A 25972-nucleotide genomic window follows, 5' to 3' on the forward strand; every position below is an offset into this window, starting at 1 on the left:
ATATGTCCATGTCCCATGGTCAAGACAAGATATTTTGCTTTTCACAAATGACTTTCCTCGGCTGAGAGAAAAGCCTGTGGAATGGTATCGACAGGTGGATAGATTCATTAAAGTTTCAAAAGTTCTGTGGATTGATCTGGATGGATTTTTTGACATTGTTGTCCCATCAGATCTTTGGACAGAATGTAAAATTGCTGTGAGTTGGCCAAAAGAGGAACCGGAGCGAATTAAAGAAACAGGTGCTCCAGCCATAATATTTATGGATTTATATGAAAAAGTAATTTACTGGTTGAAAAATAAAATTGCCCCAAAAGAAGTTGACTGGGTAAAAATAGACAGGACAAATCAGGAACCAAAGGAATCAGTTCATTCATTTTATGAAAGATTATTACTGGTTTTCAAACAGTACAGTGGTTATGAAAAATTAGATAAAAGGATATGAGTCATTTTATCTACAGATTTGTTTATGGTCTTAGACCAGAAATTGGAGAAATGATTAGAAATAATATTGTCGGTTGGCAATCAAATTCAGTTGATGATATTTTGAGAAAAGCTAAATACTGCAGTGGTGAATTAGAAGTGAAACAGAAAAAGTTAAAGGAAAAGGCTATGTGGGCGCAAGTGAAGGTGGCTGAGCAACAGATTGCAAGTCTTGAAAATAATAATAATAATTTTACACAGAATCAGAACCAGAGTCAAGGTCAAGGAAAATGTAAATTTAATTTCAACAAATCAAAGAAAAATGCTAAAATTGAAGAATTAAAACAGAAATTACCTTGTTTTAACTGCGGCGAAATCGGTCATTGTAAAAGTGAGTGTAAAAACCCACCAAGAAATTTTTAAAATACATCATTAAACCCACAGATGCAAAACGATGTTGATCTGCAGCAACAGCTACAGCTACAGCGTCAATTGAATGACCTGAGTCTTCAGCGACAGCTACAGCAACAGTTAACACAACAGCAAAGTCAGATTCCACAGCCTCCATTTCCAAATTGTGGGGGAGGTCAAAAATATAATCCAGGTGTGGGATTCGGAGGATGTGATCAGGTAATAAGAACTCAAAGATCTAATTTGCAAAATACAACAGGACAGTTTTTGTTGTCAGAAAAACAAGGAAGTGTTTCTGATGACTGCTTCTGACGGTGCCCGAGAGAGGGGGAAGAGTGTGTAATTGGAGCCACTCTTGAGGTTGACCAGACTGGTCCATTTGTAAATGGAAAAGTAAATGATGTAGAAATCACTTTTCTAGTGGACACTGGTGCTACCCGTTCTACTGTTAGACCAGTGGAAATTGAAAACCTGCCTCTCTCTTGGGATACCATCCAAGTAGTCGGAGTAAGTAATCAACAGATTAAAACTGATCTAACCGATCCTGTCAAGGTTGAAATTGGCAATTTTAAAGACGAACACAGATTTGTAGTTTGCAACAGCAGTCCAGTAAACTTATTAGGAAGAGATATATTATGTAAAATGAATTGCAAAATATATTGTTCACCTGATGGAATTGAATAACAAACAATGGAAGAAGATCGGTTATATCGATTGACAATGTTGTTAGTTGAAGCTGGCGAAACAAAATTATTTTCTGAATTTGAAAAAGAAAATTTACCAGAAGAACTAAAGGAGACAGTCAAAACTGAAATTTGGGATTTGACTGGAAATGAAATGGGTCTAATGAAACATATCGATCCAGTCAAAATTTTAGTGAAACAGGGAATAGAATTTCCAAACATTCCCCAGTATAAAATGAAAACAGAAACGATTGAAGGTGTCATTGCTGTGATTGAGAAATTCATTAAGCAAGGTGTATTAAAAGAAATTGAGAGCAGTCCTTGTAACTCACCGATTATGGGGATCAAAAAGTCAAATGGAACGTACAGAATAGTTCAGGATTTGAGAAAAGTTAACCAAATTGTTGTTCCATGTTGTCCAGTTGTTCCAAATCCAGCAGTCATTCTTTATCAAATTCCACATGATGCAGAATGGTATACTGTTATTGATCTTTGCAATGCGTTCTTTACTGTTCCTTTACATCCAGAGAGCCAAGAAATCTTTGCTTTCAGATTCCAAAATAGGACCCTCGCATGGTGTAGAATTCCTCAAGGGTATACAGAAAGTCCTTCTATCTTTAATGAGTTGTTAAAGAAATCTTTGGAAGATCTTAATCTACCTGGTAGGTCAACATTGGTACAGTACATTGACGATTTGTTAATAGCTGTACAAACAAGAGACAACTGTGTGATAGATACAATTACACTTTTGAATCATTTGGCTGATGAGGGACATAAGGTGTCCCCTGCAAAATTGCAGTTTTGTAAACAAGAAGTAAAATACCTAGGACATAGAATTGCAAAGGGTATGAGACAAGTAACGATTGAAAGAATAAAAATGATTCAGGGAATGCAACCTCCAAAAACACAAAAACAGGTCAGAATGTTTCTGGGAATGGTTAGTTATTCTCGTCAATGGATTAGTGGATTTTCAGTAATTGCAAAGCCACTACAAAGACTAACAAAATCAGATATAAAAGATCCAATTATTCTAACTGAAATTGAATTGGAAGCTTTTGAAAAATTAAAAAGAAGTCTATGTGAAGCTCCAGCTCTAGGCATGCCTGATTATGAGAAGGATTTCGAACTATACTGCAGCGAAAGAGAAGGGTGTGCTTTGTCTGTGTTAATACAGAGACATGGAAACATGAGAAAACCTATTGCTTATTTTTCAGCAGTTCTTGATCCAGTTGCAAAAGCCTTACCAGGTTGCTTAAAAGCAGTTGCAGCAACTAGTATTAGCCTTGAACAGAGTGAGGGAATTATAATGGGATTTCCTGTAAAGGTCTATGTTCCTCATTCAGTTGAAATTCTCCTTACAAGGAGTAAAACGCAACACTTGACAAGCAATAGATTAACAAAATATGAAAAGATAATTTTTGGATCAGACAATGTATCAATTACAAGGTGTGTGAATTTAAATCCTTCCACACTATTACCTGATACTGAAATTTGTGATGAAAATAATATAGAACATGAATGCTTAGATGTTATGGAATACTGTACCAAACCAAGACAGGATATCAAGGATATTCCATTACCTGAATCAGATTATGTCTACTTTGTAGATGGCTCTTGTCTAAGATCAGAGGGAGGTGTTTTGAAAGCAGCATATTCAGTCTGCACAGTGGCAGATGTTGAAGAAGCATCATGTCTTGAAGGAATTCGTTCAGCACAAGTGGCTGAATGAATTGCTTTAATTCGTGCTTGTGAACTGGCGAAGGATATGAGAGTTACTATAATTACTGATAGTCAGTATGGATACGGAGTTGTGCATGATTATGGACAGCTCTGGTCTCAGAGAGGCTGCATGACATCAGCAGGTTCACCAATTAAAAATGCAGAGTTCATTAAAACATTAATTGATGGCATACAGTTGCCTAAAGAAATAGCTGTAGTAAAGTGTGCAGCTCATAGAAGAGGTGAGGATTTTATCACCAAAGGCAATGCTTATGCAGACGAAATTGCAAAGTATTGCGCAAAGAATAATTATTCACTTAATCTGGAGAAAAACAAAGAGTTTGATTCAAGTTCACTGATGCTAACATCAATTATTGAGACATGGCAAGAAATAAGAGATTTACAAAATGAAGCTGATGATGAGGAGAAAAACACATGGTTGATAGCAGAATGTAGACAGAGAGATGAAGATGGAGTTTGGACATACAAAGATGGCAGGGTAGTTTTACCAAATTGCATGATTGCTGACATGGCCAGATTGTACCATGGTCCTGGTCATATTGGAAGAGATTCAATGATTAGGCTTTTTAAAGAAACTTGGTTCAATACTAAGTTCAGAACAATTGCAGAGTCTCTCTGCCAAAGGTGTTTGATCTGTCAACAAATGAATCCAAACAGGAAATCAGTAGTGGGAACAGGAATAATAGGTCGAGAGGGTGGACCTTTCACCAGGTTACAGATGGATTTATTGAAATGCCCAAGCATAACAGACTGCAATATGTTTTGGTGATTGTTTGTCTGTTTTCAAGATGGGTAGAAGCTTTCCCCACACGACACAATGATTCAATTACTGTAGCAAAATTGCTTCTACGTGAGATTATCCCTAGGTACGGATTTCCTGTGACCATAGAAAGTGATAGAGGAGGACATTTTGATAACAGATTGTTGAAATTGATCTGTGAAGCCTTACACATTGAGCAGAAGTTACATTGTGCATACAGACCAGAGGCATCTGGAGTTGTAGAGCAATTAAAAATAGAATTGGAAAAATGTATCTAGATATAGGCATAAAATGGACAGATGCTCTTCCACTTGTTTTGATGACTTTGAGAAGTACACCAGATAAAAAGACAGGTCTGAGTCCTCATGATATTATCATGGGTAGAATAATGAGACAAGCATTTATACCAGTAGGAAAACTGTTGAGCTTTAATGACAGTGCAATTTTGGAGTATTGTAAAAAGCTGTCTGACGTAGTGACTTCTGTGTCTAATCAGGTGGGAACTGAAATACAGTCAAAAGACAAAGTGCAAACACATGATTTGAGACCTGGAGATTGGGTCAGGACAAAAGTTCACCGAAGAAGAAACTGTTTGGTTCCGAGGTGGCAGAAACCAAGGCAGATAATACTTGTAACAACAAATGCAGTAAAGTGTAGGGGAATAAAAAGGTGGATTCATCCAAGTCATACTATTCCGATACCTACACCTGAAAATTCAGATGAAGAGAGTGATACAACAGCTGATTCAGATTCTGAAGAAGAAGCGTAGGAAAATCCAGATTCTGAAGATCGACAGAGACGTCGACATCTGGAGAAACCTTTAGTGAATGGAAAGGATTTGGGAATTATTGAAATAGATTCTGAAAATGATGAAGATCTATTAGAAAAAGAATCTACACAAGAATTTAATCAAGATAAAGAAAGAGAAGTTGAGAAGAAAGAAAAATCGAATCAAGTTCAGAAACAAGACCAGGAGAGTATCGAAAAGCAGAAAAGAAGCTCTGAAAGCAGGAACAGGAATTCTGAAACTGGGAAGTTGAAGGTAATTGATGAAGTGGAGGAAGACGAATTACCAAGTACCAGTGATGGAATAAAAGGTATAGTTCCTAATGGAGTGAAGCTGACGATTAGAAAAGATCCTGAGTCAAGAATTGAGATTTCTGACAGTGATTCTGGAGAAAGTGATGAAGATTGTCAAAGGGAAAATTTGAGAAAGAGATCTTGGAAAACAGAAACTAATGTGACTGAACCAAGAAGGAAAATTCTGAGAAAAGGTGAAACCTGGCCAAATGAAAACGGAGGTTTGAGAGTCAGACTAATAAAAAGATCAAAAGAGCAGGTGAATGAGATTACTAGTCAAGAAGATCCTAAAAAGAAAGCAGAAAAAGGAAAGAAAATAGAAATTATCTCTAGAAAAACTAAGAGAGTTTTGAGACCAAATCAGAAGTATAAGTCTCCTGAGTGGGCTTATATAATAATCCCACCTGTAATTGAAATAAATAGCAGTAGTCAGGAGAAAGTTGAAGACAATAGTGACAACGATTGAAATACTAATATTTTAGAATTTAGGTTTCTGTTTTTGGCATAAGGCTGAAGAAATTGTGTTAGGTGACACAAGGTCGAAGAAATTGTGTTTAGTTGGAAAATAACTTGTGACGCAAGGTCGAAGAAAAGTTGTTAGAAGATTTTAAGAAATTTTTTTTTTGAAAAAGGGGGGTGTTTTAATAAAAATTCAGGTTTTTATTAAACATAATTTTAAATTTTTGTTTTTTTTTACTAAGTTAAGGTTACCTAAAATGCCTGTTGTCTTGAAACGTAGTCCTTCAAAACGTTCCATTCTTAAAAATTGTTGTAAGATGACTCTGATATGTATGCTCATATTAATTTTGCTCTGGTTAGTGTTAGCTGTCATCTTTCCTTTCGGAATCGATAAGGAGATGTACAAAGTCAATATGACAAACCAAGCATCAATTAGTCAAAACAAACATAGTGCAAAAAACAAAGCTAATAAAGTTATTGATCACAGACCAGAGGCTCATCAAGATAGGTCTGTTAGTGATTTTTCTAGCAATACATTTTCAAGACTTTTAGGAGAATATGTTAAAGTTATGAGTGTCAAAGATTGCTATATCTGTGTAAAATTACCTGCTTCTGTTTCTGAGGGGGTGACATACAATATGCTTCCTCTTACTTATGGCATAACTTGCAGTGTGATAGCTAGTTTATTTTATCAGACTGGTCGCTTGGAGTATTATTATTCTAATTTTGATGAAATTTTTGCTAATCTGAAAATTGAGAATGCTTTAAATAAACACAAACAAGCCAAACAGATGAGGGATTTCTTTTTAGTTACTAATGAACTCACCTATGAGTATGCTTACAGAAATAATCTAACTTGCAAATTGAGAACAGAGGAAAAGACTTTCCTGAACTTAGTCGAAGAGAGAAGGGCAATCTATAAGAGGAATGAAAAGGTCAAACAGACCAAATCCAAGTTTTGGCAGAAAGAGGATGAGAAGCTTAATGGCAAATCTTTCGATAATGTTGCAATTCATATAGATAAACCAATTAGTGGTAAGCTTTGCATTAGAAGAGATAATACTCTTTTTGATAATTATTTTGTAGGTGCCAGCAATTGTGAAGATACTTATCAAATCATGGGAGGTTGGGGATTTAAAGGTGGTAAAGATCCAATTTTTCCTGGGATCTATTTTATCTGTGGAGATAAAGCTTATTATAATCTTCCGGACCATTGGTATGGGACATGTTATGTTGGACTTGTTTTCCCTAAAATATTTCATGTTGATAGAAATGCAGAAGGTTCATTTGAAATCAGTAATCATGTAAATAGGTACAAAAGAGAAAGTTTCTCAGAAATTTTAGGAGACATTTTCGAAGCAGTAATACCTTTAGTAGGTATAACCTTGAATGCAGGAAGAATCAGAAAATTGTCTACAATTGTTGATAGATTATCCACTGACACAGCAGGTGGTTTCCAATTAGTGGATACCGAGGTCATTGCGGTAAGGTCAATGGTGATGCAGAATCGCCTTGCCTTACATATACTCCTAGCAAAAGAGGGAGGAGTCTGTGGCATTTTACATGTTCAGCACTGCTGTACATATATCCCAGATGAAAGTAAGAATATTGAAATGTACATTAGGAACCTGACAGAAATGCATTCAGAAATAGTTCCCTTAGAAGAAGATGACTTTACAGAACGTCTTTCAAAAAGATTTCAAGCTATCAAAACCTGGTTTCAAGAAATTGGTAGTTCAGTTCCTGGCAAGATTCTAACACCTTTGTTTGTTATAATTTTGTAATAGTTTTGACAAAGATCAGTTGCATGTTACACAAGAGAAAGAAGGACTTGAAGGAAAAGAAAAGAATTTACAAAATCAGAAAAGAACAAGAAAGGGAAATTGAGTTAGAAGAGTTACACAGAGCTCAATACGATAGTTGTAAAGATTTTGCTGAAACAAATCTTTAAAAGTACTAACACAGTGAAATCGAATCATATTCTATTAGATAAATTTTGTTAAAAATTTTGGGTGTGGTGTGGTGATTTGTTAATCACCAGATGAGGGAGTTGATGGAGCGAGATTCAGAAATGTTTTCATTTCAACTCGTGAAGTCATACTTCCATAACAAGAGTTAATAATATTAATGAAAGTTTGTGTGTGTGTATTAATTCTACCTAGTTTAAAGTTACATTCACGTTTATACACAAGGGATATTAACATGTGTGCTCATAAATGTGCTCTATGTTGCTTTCCCATGTATGTGGAAAATAATAAAATTAATTTTGTCTATCGTTGTGTCATAACTAATAGCAGCTGTTTTAAATAATGGCATGTGCTTATTTTGCTTTCTTGTCTATGTGGTGTCACTTTATTCTTTACTGGTGCATAAACAATCTTGTGGATTACTTGAAGAATGGTAGATATAAATTCTGCTTTAATTGTACGCTTCAGCTAGGTAATTTAGACTAATGGGTTAATCATTAGCTATGGTGGGTGGCAACAGAACGAATTATATTTCTCACATTAATTATTGTTCTTGTGTTTGTTTATATAATAGCTCACTAAAAGTGGTTTTGGGCCTAGTGCATTCGTATTTACCAAAATTCTGCTCGGAGCAAGAGAGAGTCCATGATGAATAACTTCCTTCTGCTAAAAACATTTTTTCATGATGCAAATTGAAACTCGATGAGCTGACTGTTCTTTCAGTCAAGCAAGGCCAAGGCCAGGAACCGGCAAGAGAACGTGCGACAAATTTCATATCCGAGGAAGCTGATGATTTTACTTGGTTAAATGTTGCAAACTGGAGGAAGCTTCGTTGTTTGAAAATTAGAGACAATAGACTCTAAGAAAGTGACGGAACTGATATTCTAAAAAGTGGAATGACACGATGGCGTCACTTTTTAGCCAATGGGACTCCGATTTCAGCAGAAAAGTTATACTTTTGCTTAGATTAGCTTAGTGCAGAAAGGTATAAAAACTCTTCCCCGTGGAAGAGGAGGGCTGCTTCTTGCTGACCTTTGATGAAGGCGTTATACTGAAGAACTTTCCTTGGAGCACGTAAGAGCCTTCAAATAATTTTATTATAGTTAGCTATGTTAGGGACTTAGGTTTTGAAAAATGCTAAACTGATAATTTTCATTTGCAAATAATAATTTGATTTAATAAAATTGTCATAATCATTTGCAATGATTCTAATAAAATTGCTTTAATAAAATTTCTAATGCAAATTCCAAATAAGTAACTAATAAAAATCTTACTTGGGAAAACAAGCTGGTCTTGTTATTTCATGAGTTTAGGTTACCATTAGCAAGATTTTATCGCCACAGTGGCTTAATTAATTCGTAGGGTTTTGTAAATTATAATGAATTCATTTACCGCGGTTGTATATAAATGTATATAATTTGTGAATAGGTTAATTAGGTCACATGATTCAGTTGGTCATAATATATCATGTTAGTTCATGGGCCTTGTGATTGATTTATGATTAATGGTGAAGTTGGGTAGCATAGTTTATGATATATTTCCTATAGGCCGCTGGATCACCTCCTCCCCCTGCGGGAAGACTGAATTCAGCGCATGACTAATCTGAGCATAACGGAAGTACTCCGTTCCTTCCAACTCAAACTCGGTCTGCAGGACCGCAAATGACTTCACTCGCCCCTTAACCCAGAGGTCACCCACCCTGGAGATACCGATAAGGTCCCACTTGTCAAACCCCTTTGTGTTCCACAATTTACCAAGCCTATCAGATCCAAAAAGTGGGGTCACCAAGGTCAAACGATCCTTCCACCCTAACGCACTGGTGGCATCCTGCCAGACCCGCACTGCCATCCGCGTCGGCCCCGTCAGAGACCTCACTAATGATTTGGAATATAACGCCCTGTAGTAATTGCCTCCAGGGAGCAGCCACCTGTCCATAGCAAAACCGGGGTTTAACCCGGGGCAGTACATACCGTGGTTGATGGCCCCCAGCTGTGACGCCCAATAGTACCGTTTAATGTCGGGAAGAGCGATACCCCCGTCGTACCAGGGGAGTGTCAATTTGGCGAGCGCAATTCGGGGCCTACCATCCCACAACAATTTCCTCTGTAGGCCCTCAACTATTCGAAAGTAGCTAGAAGGAACCAAGTCGAGTGTATTCTGCAGGGCATATAAAAAACAAGGAAGAGACATCATCTTAAAAAGGGCCACTCGCCCAAGTAACGAAAGCGAAAGCTTCCGCCAACTCGCTACATCCCGTTTCAACCGCGCCAAAGGTGGAAGGAGATTTTTCTCGTACCGGACCAAGGGGTCAATTGAAACATAAATAACAAGATATTTGAACCCCTGTTGCACAATCTGGATGGGACAGTCATGCGGCAAAACCGGAGCGTCACCACTGAGAACGTAAAGATAGGATTTCGCCCAGTTGATATCAGGCCAGAATTTTTACCAAAGGAAGTCAAAACGTCACATAATACTATCAGGGACTTCCTGGGAGAAGTCAGATACAGCAGAATGTCATCCGCATATAAGGAGATGCGATCTTCGTATCCCGGGGACCAGTAAATACCCCTCATAGAGGGCTCCCAGCGGATCCACGCAGCGAGGGGCTCAAGTGCCAATGCAAACAAAAAGGGAGACAGCTGGCAACCCTGGCGGGTACCCCGCCCAAGACAAAATGATGCTGAAGCGCGACCGTTTACTACTATCTGAGCGAGGGAGTCCGCGTAAAGAAGCCGCACCCAGCCAATAAACTCCGAGCCGAAACCAAATTTAGCTAACACCGCCCACAAATACGGCTATTCCACAGTATTAAACGCCATAGTGGCATCCAAGGATGCCAAAATGGCCGGCTCACGCAGCGTCGCCGCCCTAGCGATAACACCATGCAGACGCCGAAGATTCAATGCCGTATTCCTGTGCGGGATAAAAATGGATTGATAAGGATGAACTAGATCACTGATGACCGTGATCAATCTATTAGCTAACAACTTAGCAAGAATTTTAGGCTCGGCGTTTAACAATGAAATCGGCCGGTACGAGGCACATTTATTCCTTGGTTTCCCTTCCATATGTATCACAACTATGGTAGCCAAACGCTGATCTCGGGGGAGAAAACCACTATCTCGGGACTCCATGAACATGTCCCTTAAATACGGGGCAATCCTGTTGGGCCGAAGCTTGTATAGCTCTATTGGTAGATCATTGGGGCCCATCGCCTTACCCGATCGTAAGGAACGCATAGCTAACGCTACCTCATCCGCCGTGATCGTCGAATCCATGAGATCCCTATCCTCCTCAGAAAGACTCGGAAGGGCTATATCTCGAAGTAATAAGCGAGAGTCCTCCTCCGGTCTACCAGACACCGAGGAGTACACAGTGTGCCACTATCCCCTGTGGGTCGGTAATCAGGGCCCCATCCTCCATCTCAATCTCCGGCACCACACGACTCGCTCTATCTTTCCTATCCAACCAAGCTATCAATTTGCCAGCCTTGTCCCCAACATCATAGATACGCCCCTGCTGCTCCTGGCTAAGGGCCTTCGCCGCATCCGACACCAATGTCTTATATTCCAGCTGCTTCAGTTGTAGAACATGCAATCTAGAGTGGGTCACCTCCTGCTCCAGAGCCAATTCCAATTCAGCTATCTCCGTCTCTATCTTTATCACTTCCTCCTCTTTCTGCTTTTTAACTCCAGCAATCAATGACAGGGCTTGACCCCTAAGGACGGTCTTGAATGCCTCCCACAAGGAGACCGCGGAAGAAACCGAGCCTTCATTCTCCCGGAAATAATGATCTAGAGCCTTCACAAGCTCACTACGAATTTTAGGGCTTCGAAGATACCACGGGTTAATCGGGGCTACCCGACCCTCGGCACCCAAGACCAAGTCCAACCGAAGCCACAATGGGGAATGATCGGAAACACCCCGAGCCATGTGCCTGACCTCTGCGACACAAAACGCCTGCGCAGCCGGTACCAACACATAATCAATTCTGGAGAGACTACCATGGGCGCCCGAGTGAAACGTATACTGCCGCTGAGTAGAATGAAGCAATCGCCAACAGTCCACCAGGCCCAGTGCGTCCATAAAATCAGGTAGCCAACCATGCTCCCCCCTTAAGTCCCTGGGTGGATGTCTGTCAAGCCTGCCGGAAACCACTGCATTAAAATTCCCACCTAGTATCAGGGACCCACCAGGGAGATCGAGCAACATCCGCCCATAATCAGCAAAGGTCGACTGTACGCCTGGAGGAACATAGATAGAAACCAGAGAAAGTGTACGGCCCTCCCACCGTCCCGAAATCGCCACATAGAGTCCCCTGTCATCAAGGACCATAGATTCCACCTCAAGCGGGAGAGCGTTTCTGACAAGGATCCCAACTCCACGAGACCCAGAGGAGAACCCGGCATGAGCCACCAGGCGATACCCTTTCCTATTCATGGCGTGACACGTATTCCCCACCAAGTGAGTCTTTTGAAGAAGAACAATATCAGGGGAATGACGTTTCAGGAGCTGTAGTACCACCCCATGCTTAATTTTGTCCCCCAACCCATTAACATTCCAACTCATCAATCTCAACCCCCTACCCCCCATCATGAAAGAGAAAGAAGATCCAACCCCGAGCAGAGTCCAACGCTTCAATGAAAATGTCCTGCAATATAGCACCTTGCAAAAACAGAGAACAAAAAATCAACACCCCCCCACCACCCACCCCCAAACAACCCATTACAACACCCCCCACCCTGCACCCCTGCTTACGACTAAAAAGCCACCCCAACTCGCAGTGTGCCTGTCGCCCCCACACCTAACTAAACTACAAAAAGTAAAGCTGAGGACGAGAAAACCCAGACGATAGCCCCGCAACCCCCCATGCAAAAGAAAACTGACAGTAGCAAATCAGAATCAGAACCACCATATCAATTATCCCTTCATTGTTCCCGGAGACCAGGCAAATGGCGCTCATTCCTGCTCTTCAGGTCCCCCCTCCGCTCCAACAGGCCGACTCTCAGGATCTTGTCGGGCCGGCAGAGTGTCCAACCAGTCGGCCACCACTTCAGGCTTATCAAAAAAGTACACCCTTTCATTGTATTCAATCCTCAATTTGGCAGGAAAGAGCATAGCATACTTAAGGTCCATATCGCGAAGTCTCCTTTTCACACCCAGAAAACTGAGTCTCTGCTTCTGGACCATCTGTGTAAAGTCCGGGTAAAAACTGATGGAGGAGTTTTCAAACTTCAGGGGACCACCCGCCCGCGAGTCCTGAAGGATAGAGTCTCTGTCCCGGAAGTTAAAAATCCGTGCTATGAAAGGCCGCGGCGGGGCTCCCACTTTCGGTCTGCCACCCGGGACTCTATGGGCCCGTTCCACCATGAAAAACTTGCTCAGTCCTTTGGGTGCTAGATGTTTGACGATAAGGTCCTCAGCAAAAAGGTCAGTGGCTTGATCTTCCGGCTTTTCCGGAACGCCAATTATACGGATGTTGTTCCGCCGGGCCCTGCCCTCAAAATCCTCCAGGCGACGGATAACAATGTCATTGGAGGCCCTTAAAGTACGGACCTTAGTTTGTAGTTCAACAACGTCGTCCGCAATGCTCGATGTTTTAATATCCAACGATTTAACCTTTTCATTGGTATTTGTGAGGTCCGTCCGTATCAAATTCACATCAATCGCCACCGTATCCAACTTATGGGCAAGGGTCTCCATTTGTTTCCCGAGGGAAGACTGGATACCATCAATGGCGGCCATCACATCCTGCAGTGTCGGCTCCGTCGCCGGAGTCGATGAACTCTTCGCCTCCTCCAGCGGCCTACCAGGTCCACTGGGCGACCCCTGAACCTGAGCATAACGATCCATGACGTTGGTTTGGGTATATCCACCCCATCTGGTGTTCTTTACCTTCTGTTTGTCTCCCTCAGGTTTGCCCGCCATGCCAGGACAATATAAGACAATGTCCCAAGCAAAGGCGAGGAGAGGGGGGACACAGCAGACCAACCAGGGAGAAATAAACGAATTCCACGCACTGGAAATGTCAACCAGGGCGATAGAGCGGTAGGGGGTCAAGAGAGCGAATGTTAACACGTCCGAGAGCCAGATGGGATGCTGGCCGTAGAAGCAAGCAAGGCGTCTCAAGCCGGGGTCGAAAGCAATAGTCGAAAACAAAAGTGAAACTGAGCTGGACTGGGCGTCTTCGCTGCCTCAGGCCGATGTTGTTCAATTACGCCCCGGGCACCATTTCAACTCGGGTGCCGGGCATCCAAGAGACGAAGGCCGCAAACTTCCCAGCACCACAACACCGGTCTCCGGGATCCAATCGGGATAGCGGAAACGGTCTCAGGATCACCTGTGGTTCATCTGCACAAAGACGTCATCTGCGAACAGGATAAGTGACAGGATATATTCGAGAGGTTACGAGGGTCTCGGTAGCCCTTTGCTCACGCGGCCATCTTGGTTGCGCGCGAATCTCCTCCTCATAAAATACAGTTCTGATATCTGCATGGTACATGTTCTTTGCAGAAGACATATTAATCTTCTGCGCTACCTTATGTGAGTCAAAACTGCCACTAGACAAAGCTCAGAGCTCTCTCCAGCAGCAACATTAATCACCAGAGATATCTTGACACTTTTATTGCTACTGAAAGTTGCAGGATATACAGGAAACTCTGCAGTGGGTGCTTTTAAAACCATAACATATTTGTAAACACAGGGAGGCTGGAAACTAAAGTGTGTGCTGGGTATAATATGCCTGCCTGCTGATTTTGTTACTGGAGGTCCGATATTTCAGGACTGCTGCAAAACCGGCCCCCTTAAATAAAACCAGCCCCCTGCCCTTCTAACCTCCCAGGGAAATGCCTGATGTCCAGTACGGCCAGTCCAGCCCTGACTCTGCCCCTCGTGATTCCACCCCCTTTTTGCTGCTACACCTTGACCCATGTGCTTAATTTGAAGGGGAAAAAAAAAGATGTGCCAGGGCCTGTGAGAAGTTGGCCTGGTATATGATGTTCACTATTCTAGTGAGCACCTTGCACCAGTCCAAACAACCCTTATGGTGATGGTTGTAAAGTCAACCTTATAGACCAGCTATCCTAGGGGTAGCATGGACAAAAGCAGTCTTAGGCTAAATTCAAGAGGGCATGTGAAGCCAGCTGTTTTACCATATGCAAACGTTTTAATACCAAATGAAAGGACACCACACAGGTTATATATTCGAAATATATATGTATTTATTTCTAAAACAACCCTCTGAACTCTTTATGAGAACAGGAGCACAAGCGCATAACAAGTAACTTAATATAACGTACAAAAGTTGCACGAATATGGATAGGCCCTGGTGGCCCGCTAAACCATATACTAAAATAGTGGTATAAGAACCACGTCACGAACAATGGTAAGGCCTAGTGATAGGGAAATACTGGCACCCTCCCAGGAGCACATGAATGAAACTCACCAGACATAGCAGGTTGCTCAGAAACAGAGTGAAATTTATTAAATGGTACCAAAAGCATGCATCATTGCTAATCAGCAAGGAAGAAGTCAGATCTGCCACCTTAGGGGCTCTCAGACAGCTTCTTCCCAGAGTGACAAGTTTCTAGGTCTTATATACTGTATGAAGTGCCATTTCAGCTGAACTACAATAAGGCACCAAGCCAAATATGGCTGACATGGATGTGCAATGTCTGCACCATGCAAAACAGCCAGATATGGGCAGACCAGAAAGGCAGGCTCTGCACTGTGTAACATTTGCATTTCATGTAGTCAAGACAAGCAAGGTGACCAGTAAGGGTGTACAGAATAGCTTGTTGAAGCTTGTCCAGTCAAGGTCAGATAGGAAGCCATTTTGAGCTGCAGGCCTCATGTTAATGTGATCTTATATAATCATGAACTCTTTGGAAATACATGGAAATGAATTTATATGGATATTCATATATATTTTGTAACAATCCCCCCTTTTGGATACACCTATCCAACATTAATGTAAAACCAAAATATATATATATGTCTATATATGTAGGAAACATTAGTTACATATCTTTGGATGACATTACACAGTCTTTGCATAAAATGTATATATTGTCACATTGATACATCTTGATGATATCAATATTATATCAGCAGGCTGTTGTGATACCAGCAGTAAGTGTCCAACAAATATTTTCTCTGTTCAATGCATAGTGCTACAGTGACACTTTTTACTCAGTTCCTGGGCATTTTTGCAAGTGTCAGTAATTTAAAGGCACGCAGTGAGCGGTCGTCTTCTTCTCCTTCTGGTCCGCAGTCGTCTTGTTCAGGGGCTGTGTCACGGACCTGCCCTGCGTTGTCCTCTTCAGTCTATTTTTCTGCAGGTGCAGACCATCATGTGTACTTCACTCAACAGCATCAGTAGATGTCGATGTTGTGTCCCTCTGACACTTTATGATGGGTCCTCATGGATCGTGGAAATGGTCTGGTCTGTCCTCTTCTTGACTGCTGTGTTGCTCAGGTCCTCTGGTGACAGATGGTCATCACTTTCTGGTACCGTCCTCTCAGGCGTTGGGGCGCGCTGCCTTGCCTCTTCTCCCCTCAATCCATTCATGGCGTTAGTTCACCGTCTGTGGTCCAGTCAACCTAAAACTAAAAGAAACAGCTTTTATTTTTCTTGCAATGACCATGTATCCATAATCAGTTTAGAAGTCCTTGCCACATTGCAGGCAATCCTAAATTCAGAGCACCAGGCCCTTTCAGGAATGTTCCATCAGTTGCTTTTACTAATAATGTATTTCTTTATTTTTATTTTGGAGTTATTTTACTCCTCCTGGCCCCAAGTTGGAGGGTGGTATAGGGTATGCATGTTATACTTTATTCCCATAACCAACCTCTTCAGCATAAATGTAGTCACTAAGTGTTCTCCTTTTATCGCTATTTATGCCCTGGTGGGTCCCTAGCCTTGGAGAGATGTCTTTACTGAAGTACTGCGCCCCAGTTGCTGCATTATTCTTCCCCTTTGGATACACCTCCATTCATTTTGAAAACATATCCACCCACACCAGCAAATATTTAAATCCATTCACTGGGAAGCAACATGCATCTGCGCATTCATCCTCCCTTGTGCAATATCAGAGTGTACCTGCTCCAGTCTTGTAAGGGAAAGGAACATACTGCGTGGGGACACAGACATCTATCTCATCCTGGTAGGCCCACACTCTCTTCATTATTCGGCTCACATCAATCATCAATCCTCCCTCTATGTTAATCTGGTGTTGCAGACCATTGTTCTTCCTTTACATTAGCTTACAACAATTGTCTCTGAATGAGCTGTATTTTTGGAATGCTTTGTTCATTAGTCCCATCTGCACTGGCTGTAACATTCTTTCATTTAATGCTGTGTCAGCAATGGCATCATCTTTGGCTAACTTAGTATTAGCTCATGTCCAGTCTTCACATTTTATTATCGCTATCCTGGTGTATAATAATATTTCCTTTAACAAGATACTTAATAAAGGACCATTTTTAATAAGGCACCCTGTTTCTGTTATGAATCTGTGATACTTCCACAGCTGGCCACAAATAAGAACTGCAAAGCATAATGTGAGTCAGTTTAAATGTTTAACAGTTTTACCCTTGACTAGTATTCATGCTTTTGTCACAGCAAACAGCTCATCTTATTGGGTAGATGTTCCAAGAAGCAGAGCTGCACTTCAGCTATTGCTATGGCATACCCTGCTCTGTAATCAGTGTCTATCGCTATGGCATTCCCTGCTCTGTAATTAGTGTCTATCAGTCTGCTGGAGGAACCATCAGTGTACCCCTCCTATAGTCTACCTTTTTTAATGGTGTCTAATCTTGGCGGGGTGCCGTTTTCTACAATCTCAACACCAACTTACTTAGGGGTCATATATTTTCCTAAGAGAATGGATCTCATCAGAATAACCTATTGCAGGTAATACTTTTGACAAATTAACAGGTCGGCATCTTACATGGTGCCATTATAACCTGTGTGCCTGCTAGCAGAAAAATGTTGTGTGTCGATCCAGACAGCAACCACTGCACCAAATATGGCACCTAGACAATACAAGTATAGTCCAACACAATGAGAGCCGTCCTCTCCACCATCACAGCTGCTGACCCCCGGTCACTGCAGAAAGCAAAGTCACATAGTTGTGTCCCACAGGCCTTTCATTTCCAGCTGTGTCAGCACATCATTGGCAGCATCACTTCATTTGCAATGTTATTTTGCTCTGAAACAGAGAGGGAAAGGCAGTTTGTAGTCAGGCAGTCCCATGATGGCGCAGTACACAATGTCTCTTTCAATTTCTTGAAACAGTTTGCAAGTTCATTAGTCATAGCATCTGTATTCATGGACTCATTGATGGCAGCAGTTCATTATCCCCAGGAAGGACATCATTCCTTTCTTGGTAGGCAGGAGCTGAATGCCCTGAAACAATTTAATTCTGTCAGGTGATATGCTGCGGGTACCTTGGAATATCACAAAACCCAGGTAAGTCATCTCATTTGGCAGCACTGGCATTTTGACAATGAGACTTCTCTCCTGGAGGTAGTTCAGCAGAGTCACAGTCTTTCACAGGCATTAAGTGAGGGAGATGTCACAAGGAGCTTATCAGCTTACTGCAAGACAATGTACCGCCTTCCAGGCATAGGTGGCCCACTTTACTGCCTGCACATTGACATTGGTACTCACAGTGAACATAGTGGATTTGGTATCTCAGTATGATGGCAAAGAGGTTCACACCCAGTGGATGGACTTTAATGCTAAAACCCACTGAGGAGAGAAAAATACTCTGCCTCTACAGGTATAAATAATAATATAGTACTGGTGTCAGGCACAACAGGCTGTAAGGGGACCACAAATTCAAGGTAATCACTTTATGGGTACAGCATGTTTTCACGAACAAAGGATAGGCCTAGGGCCTTGGGAATCGCTGGGGCTACACTGGACTAACAATAGTTAGGGAGCAGGAGGCCCACGGGATGCGGGTGCAGTGTCTAAATGCACACACGTGCACACATAGAAGTCAATGGGTGCGTAAAGTTAGAAAGTTAAAGTTTTAGGAGTCTTCCGACTGGACTAGAAGCTAACCACTTGAAACTAGGACACTATGAGTGTAAACATTTACAGGAGCACCACAGTATTAGCGTTACCTCACCCACAGGAAGCGGGTGCATAGGTGTCAAAGTGTGTCGGGTTTCGTCGTCGAGTTCTATGGAGCCTTGGAGAAAAGATGCTGCAGGCGACCAGGAGAGAAGAGTCCGGTTGGATCCAAGGGTGGATCGAGGATGAAGAGTACCTGAAAGCAGAGGGGACAGAGTCTGGGTCACTAGCCAGTGACCAGGATGGAACCAGGAAGGAACCAGGCGATGTCGGGGAGCAATCAGGTGATGTCGCGAAGCTTGTCTCTGCAGCCACGTGGACCAGGAGGTGTCGATGATGACCAAGAGCTGGATACGGACTGTCCCACGAAGGCTCTCGCTGTCGGCGGTGTCGGTTCTCGATTCGGCTTCAACAGGCCTTGGCAAATGCAACCCACGCAGGAATCGACGATGGCTTCTGGAATAGACCAGCAAGGTCTGATGGGCTGCTCCTTTTCAGGGGAGCAAGGGCCAGTCTGGAGCAACCAGACCAGCATTGGAAATTCAAAGTTTCGTCGTCACAGAGGCCACTAGCCAACGGGCAAGTGACCGGACAGATGCATCAAGCAGGAAAATGCAAAAGGGCCCCACGCAGCACTCGGTGAGTGTGGAGAGGTGATCTTCAGTGCAGTTGGTGCTCGGGGCTGGGGCTTCTGAATCCCCAATGCACAACTTCGAGGGTGCCTTAGAAGTTGCACGGAAAGCAATTTGCTGGCTTTCCAAGATGGCCGGTCCCACGTCTCGCGTCGCCTCCAAGGGTCTCAGCTTTGCTGTGGCTGTGGATTGGGCTGAAGGAAGTCTGGAAGTCCGGGTCTTGTCAGCTTCTGTGTTCAAGCTCCCGCGGGAGCAACGACAAAGCAAACCGTTGAGCGCTTGATGGTGCCTGCTTGCACAGGGTGGTCACTCCTTGACCACAAGGGAGATTCTTCAGTCTTCTACGTCGAGTAGGATGTCGAAGGGTCCAGAGTTTCGTATCAGAGTTTCAGTCAGGATAAATCTAAAGTCTTGGGACTCAGGTCCTGCCTATATACCAAATCTAGGGGCTGGATTACCTGCTAGGTCCCACCTATGGGTGGGACCCAGGAAGGGGGGGGTTACACCCTTTTCCCTTTGTCCAATTTCACACCAGAGCTGGGGCTGGAGTGCCCCAGCACTGGTTTGAACTGGCCTATGCATGGGACACCTTGTGTGCCCAAGGCAGTGTCTCATTTCATTCAGCCCTCCCTGCCCCAATACACTATAGCCTGTCTGGGGTGGTGCTAGCACCTCCATGTGACAGGAAACCTATTGTCCAAGCCTCCCTCGCTGGAAGGACTCCCAGCAGCAGGAGGTCAGACTTGTGTCTGTGGCAGCAGCATCCATTTTGTGATGCTGAGGCTTAAGAGTATATGGTATGGCAATATCCTAGAACAGCTATAAGGACATGGTTCCGAAAGCTGCAGACAGGCTCAGCTCATGCTAGAGCACCATCTCACATAAAACCAAGCACTCTGCCTCCAGGATTGTTAAGGCCTGCCATAAGAGTGACTTATAGGTGCATATGTGTCTAGATATAAGGTTAGACATAGGTATACTATATCTAAGCAAGGGGTGATTACACGACCTTGCCCCAGCTGAGTGATCAGCCAGTTGTGTCAGTTTGGATGGCCAGCCAGGGGTGGCAAAAGATATGCTGCAGCTCCTGGTAGGCCTTTGGTGCACATAAGGTGACTCAATATCCAATTAGTTGTGTACCTAGGGTACATGGAGTCCATTTTACAGAGAGAGCAGATAGCCTGGACCCTGATTAGCAGGATCCCAGGCCGACTAAGTTGAAAACCAGCTAAACACAAGGCAAAAAATCTGGGGTAACCATAGTCAGATATCCACCTTCCTACAGGGCCCTCCTCAGGAGGTCACTGCAGCTTGCACCACTTAGTGCCCCTGACAGCCCAGCCAGTGGCATTACCAGCACAACTACTAACCACTGCACTCTTACAAGAGTGACAATTCAGACTATTCCTGGCTACCAAACCTATGAGAAGGTCTTGGGCAGCAGGTATTAGTCCTTTTAAATGTTTATTTAATTAATAAACAACTTTTGTGTGCTCATCTTTAATTTAGACGAACAGCGCCACCATGTGGCTGAGTGTCACAAGTACTGTGCTGGCAATTAAGTGCAGTGTGGAGCACCGGAAACCGCAGGCTCAAATTAATCACTCCTTGACCCACAGTTTATGGGAGTACAGAGTAAAGTTTTTCTAATTCCAGCACTGTCTGCCTGCAGTATAATAACTCTAGTGTACTTACCTGCGATGTATTGACAGTGATATAATCGTAGCAAAGGGCAAAGTGGGCAGGGAAACCATGGTCCTAATCTTCATTTGATCAAAACGGTTCTCATACTTTTTATTTAAAAAAGATTACTGTGTGTGAACGGTTGAGTTACCTGGGGTTGAAAGGGGAGAAGCAGCTTCTATGGTGAAGTGAGAGAATGGAAAGGCAGCGGAAAAAGAAACAAGCAGGGCTTTAAGTGGGTGGGGGGTCTGAGCCCCCCAGTTTTTTTTGGGGTGGGCCTCGAAAGAGAGCTCTAGGGAGCTCTATTTTTGGGCCTCAAAGGTCAAAGGTATATAGGGTGACTAGACGTCCCGGTTTTTGTTTAGTGTTACTAGTGTGGGTAACATGTCTTGATAGTGAAATACTGCCAATTTCGTTTTTCACTATTGAAAGGCTATCTTGCCCATAGAATAACATGGGGAATGCTGTGTAACATGTTTACCTGCATATCTTCCCATAACGGCAAGATAGACATATGGAATCTGGTATCCCTGAACTCAGAATTTAATAACACATCCTTTAGTGAAGATGGTTTTTAAATTCTAAGTTTAGAAATAGCACTTTTAGAAAGTGGCTATTTTCCTGTTCAACCTTTCTGTGTGCCTCTGCCTGGTTGTGTATTGCCTGTCTGGTATGTGAGTAATAGGGGCTCCAGGTGGTTGGTTGAGTCAGCACAAGGCTGAATAGACCTATCTGGATTGAGAGTGGTGGGAGGAGTAGCACCTGAGTCTCAATAGGGCTGTGCCTGCCTTCCACAATGCTTGGTCCACCTCCTGTGGTGCGTCTGATGACCCTGGCCCACACTCACAAAGGAAGAAGAGGTGCACTGGCAGAGTGCACCCAGAACTGGTTTAGATTGGGACCAGGACCCCTCACACAAGAAGAACAAAGACTTTTGGGGTATAAAAGTAGGACTGGAGCCCCAGTAAAAATAGATTAGGGAACTTCGTGATCAAGAAGGAATCCTTGCTGAGTGTCTGGGAGCTGACCTACAGTTGCTGTTATTGCTGAGGAAGAGGACCAAGGGAGTAATGTAAATAATTTTTTCAAGTTTTTGGTATTTTATGGCTTATACTTAATAAATATACCTTTTTGCCTATTTTATTATCCTTTGCTGGATGCGACTACATGATTTCCTTAAGCACACAATGCTAGTTATCTTGATTTAGACCACGCCCCTATTCTGATAGGCCACACCCCTTTAAGAAATTTGTCACGACCCTTTTAGAGCACCACCAGGTTTTTTTCCCACTTAAAGCCCTGGAAACAAGCCTTCTCTCCATGGTGCCTGCTCCCTGAAAGAAATGTGTGCAAAGGTTTATCAGCAAATCTACCAGCCACTACAGGCTTTAATTCATGGATTTTGGAATTTGCCCTTCAAATGGAAACCTATAAAAAGGTTTACCTAGGGTACAGTTAGCATCTTACTAACCCTTAACTTTTGAAAGCACTGTAAACATTTAAACAATCTTTTTTAACATTTTGTGACAGCCTATTTATACTATACACATCCTTATACTGTCTGTAATGTATTTTTAAACTACTAACACGTATTCACAGTGCTTTCTGTCACATGTTTAGACCCCTTAGCACTAAAATTATGTCACTATTTATTCAGCGCACCGACCATGATTCAAATGTGTGACCGTCCGGTAACACCCACATGCATCTGAGGGAATCGCATTACACAACCAAGCTTTCCTCACTGATACATTTAAGTTGCATTTATTTTTTATTAACTTGTGTGCATTCTATTTTATATGCAATTACCTGGAGGTGAAAGACCAACAAAATAGTTAATATTTTATTTTAGCCACTTACTGACCCGGCTTCCCACACTCCTTGACCCCGCTCCTACTGTATACTTGGGATCACAGTTCTAATACTTTTCTTTATGCACTTCGACAGCTAAATGGTCGCGCGCACACACACATTACGTGTTGTTTGTACAGTTTCGTGCCTGGAGCTATGTCTCGTATCATATGCTTCTCCCGTCTCTGGATACTGAACATCTATTTCTCACTTACACCTTTTGTGATAGCGGATACTGGTTGCTAAGGACGCCAAGATGGTCTCTTCGTAGAGATCTCGCGAGATCTGCTAGCAGGGAATCCGGTAGCAGCCCCGCCCACGTTTTGCGCGCGCCCGTTGCTTGGAGACGTGCTTGTTAGACTGGGTCATCGTCCCCGGAGCGGACCACCGCAACCATGGTGAGTTTCTACCTAACTCTTTCTTTCCCTTTACATCCAGATAGACTTGCACTCTGACTTTCCTTTGCGGGAATCCCCCAGTTTATCGACCCTTCTCCCAGACCAATGTATGCCAACTATGGGGACTCTCTAACCCGGCTAGACTAGAGGAACCTGAGACATGACAATAACATCCTGTCCCCTGAGTGACTGACCAATGCATCTCTAATCCAAAACAGACTTAAACACCCGTAATTCGAAGACATCAGTCCATCCTTAATCCCAGACTGTTTAGTGCACCCTAAACGAGGACTGGCCAATCAATGCACCCTTAACATGAAATATCCAGAAGCATCGTTATCCCGAGGCTGACCAATGGAACCATTTCAGCAGACTTGCCACTGTGCAGCCGTAAACTAAAACCTATATTACATCATCATCCCGGTTTATGATTGTATGCAATCAAAAACTGATCAAGGCAATCTTACCCAGAGACTGGCACATGTATCCCTAACCGGGACTGACCCCTGCTCCCAGTGCTTTAAATGGGAAAAAATAAGTGCAGGTACTCATTAAAATGTGCTAGAGTTGTGGCAAGTGGGCGGGGCTTATGGCAAGACATGATGATACACAATGACTTCTATACAAGTTACAGCACATATCAAAACACAACAGAAATGCATTTATGTAAACAAAACAGATGAAATCATTACGCAAAATGAAAGCCAAATAGGATAATATGTCAACTTTTCTTTCCTTGTTTTTTTAATATTTGCAACTTCTTAATGTCATACCGTTATTATTTGTTGTTTGGCACAATGCTATATATTCTCAAGCGTGCACACACACAGAAAGAAACAAGCAGACACATACACAAAACCATTCCACACATGCAAAGGAGCCTGTGTTGAATAGTCAGCAGTGGCTGAGCTCAGGACTACAGAAGTGCCTTGGCTGTCAGAGACAGCATTTTCTTGGACAGCCTAGTGCTCACCAGCACCAGCAGCCAATGAGCCTACCTTTCATGAGTACTGGTACTCTCCTAGGCAGTAGCGAAGTCCTGGTACTCATAGTGATAAAAATAAGAAGTGCCAGTACTCAGTACCTGTGAGTACTGTGTAGTAAAGGAAGATGCAGAGTCCACTTGATAGGTTAAGATCCTTTATTGCAGGTTCCTTCCAGGTTAGACAGACAGATTAAGATTATAGGTAGAATAGGAGAAACCCCACCAGGAGCTTGCTGTTGGTAGCTCAGCCTCAGATGACCAACTGCCACAATAGGTAATATAGAGAGGCACAGTGAGCTAGAGAGAGACCCTGGCATTCTATGATGTCATAGTAATAACAGTACTATCTAGCCAGAGAGGAACAGTGAGGAGAACATTTACCACATACTGGCCCATTATAAGCACTGCCTCTGCCCTTTTCCCTACTGCCAGGCTCTTCCTGTCTCTTGCTGGTTCAGTATCTTTACATCCACATATCCTCTCCGTTCTCGATTCACCTCTCATTTTTACTCAGTCTTTAACCTGCTCTCCCTGGTTTTACTCTTCTTACTCCCACCTCCCGCGTACTCTCTCCTCAAATCTCTTACATTTTGTCACAGTTTTTTTCCCCACTTGCCTCCTCTTCTCCCCTCCATGATGTACCCATACCCTAAATGTGCCACCTGGCCAGTGTTTTGTTGTGCTGTATTTCATTATTTGTGTTGATAAAGCATGCTTACTGGTGAGGGCTGTAATTTTAAATAAAGGCTTGTAAAAAAAAACTTGCTAAATCAGGATTGATATTTTTCCCCGTAAATATAAGCATAAATCATTTAATCACTTCAAAAGTACATAGGTTTTCCAAGCTGTGAAAGTGCGCACGCAAGAGCAAGCGCCCAAAGCGCTGTCGGGCCCTGTAAATTCTGCAAAGCAGCATTTTAAACTAAATTTCAGGCTAAAGGTTATTTCGTTTCTCTTAATCGGACTGCTTCCCGACATTAAAAGGGCGATTCAATTGAAATTGCATGTGGTTCATAAATAGTTAAACCAATTAATTCAAGAAATACAGCAGATTTTTTACTTTACACAAAATTGTGTTAGAATACCATTTCTAAGCACCCATTTCAGAACTGAAGAGATATCTGGTATTTTTATCTGAAAAAAGTGGCAAGCCTAATTTCAGCTGTCACCTCACTTTTTTACATTCCTCCGTCCCCTTCCTTCTATGTTTAGCTAGTTTTCCCCCAACCAGATCCAGTTCCTGGAGTGCTGCAGGTTTCCCTGCTATTCATTGCTCTTTAGGCAGGGCTACCGTCACACTCATGAACCCATTACCCGGCTACCTTCACACTCATGAACCCATTACCCATTGCTCTGTTGCTATTAACATGCAAATGCAGTGATTAGTGTTACAGCGATTAGTGTTAGCGGGGCACACAAAGTGAGGCAGCTCCTGTGCTGAAAAAAAACATGAACAGAAAAACAGCTGTGGTGAAGGTGTAGGATTGTGTTGCCCTGCCACTTGCTTTTAGTACGGCTAGTGCAATACCCAAAATGGGACTGAATTACTGACCAGCAAGTGGGGGAGCTAAAGCACTTTCGACTGAATAGCTATTGAACGCCTAATCAACAGTGCAGGGTCTGCCTAGACCCTGCACTGTTAATCACAGCGTGAGGCAAGCCCTCTCCAACCCCTGCAGTCTGGGATAATTCAAAGAGAGCTGCTAATCTAGCAGTCTCTCTGCAAAAGATCCAGAAGAAGAGCAGCATGTGTTCCGCATTTGCGGAGAGACCTATCCTGTTCCTGCTGCGCCATGAATCATCGTACTGGTACTCTC

The 25972-nt window shown here is 42.7% G+C and overlaps 1 protein-coding gene across 1 annotated transcript in view; it reads left to right on the forward strand.

Annotated features, from left to right (window-relative positions):
• Positions 1 to 23067: 23067 nt before the first annotated feature.
• DRC4 (dynein regulatory complex subunit 4) overlaps positions 23068 to 25972 on the forward strand; it is a 149777-nt gene continuing 146872 nt past the window's right edge. The window contains exon 1 of the mRNA XM_078668301.1: positions 23068 to 23170. Coding sequence (XP_078524427.1) covers positions 23168 to 23170 — 3 coding nt within the window. The 5' untranslated portion in view covers positions 23068 to 23167. The remainder of the gene's footprint in view (positions 23171 to 25972) is intronic.

This window comes from Lissotriton helveticus, chromosome 12 (genome assembly GCF_964261635.1).
Source record: "Lissotriton helveticus chromosome 12, aLisHel1.1, whole genome shotgun sequence".
Classification (NCBI taxonomy): Eukaryota; Metazoa; Chordata; class Amphibia; order Caudata; family Salamandridae; genus Lissotriton; species Lissotriton helveticus.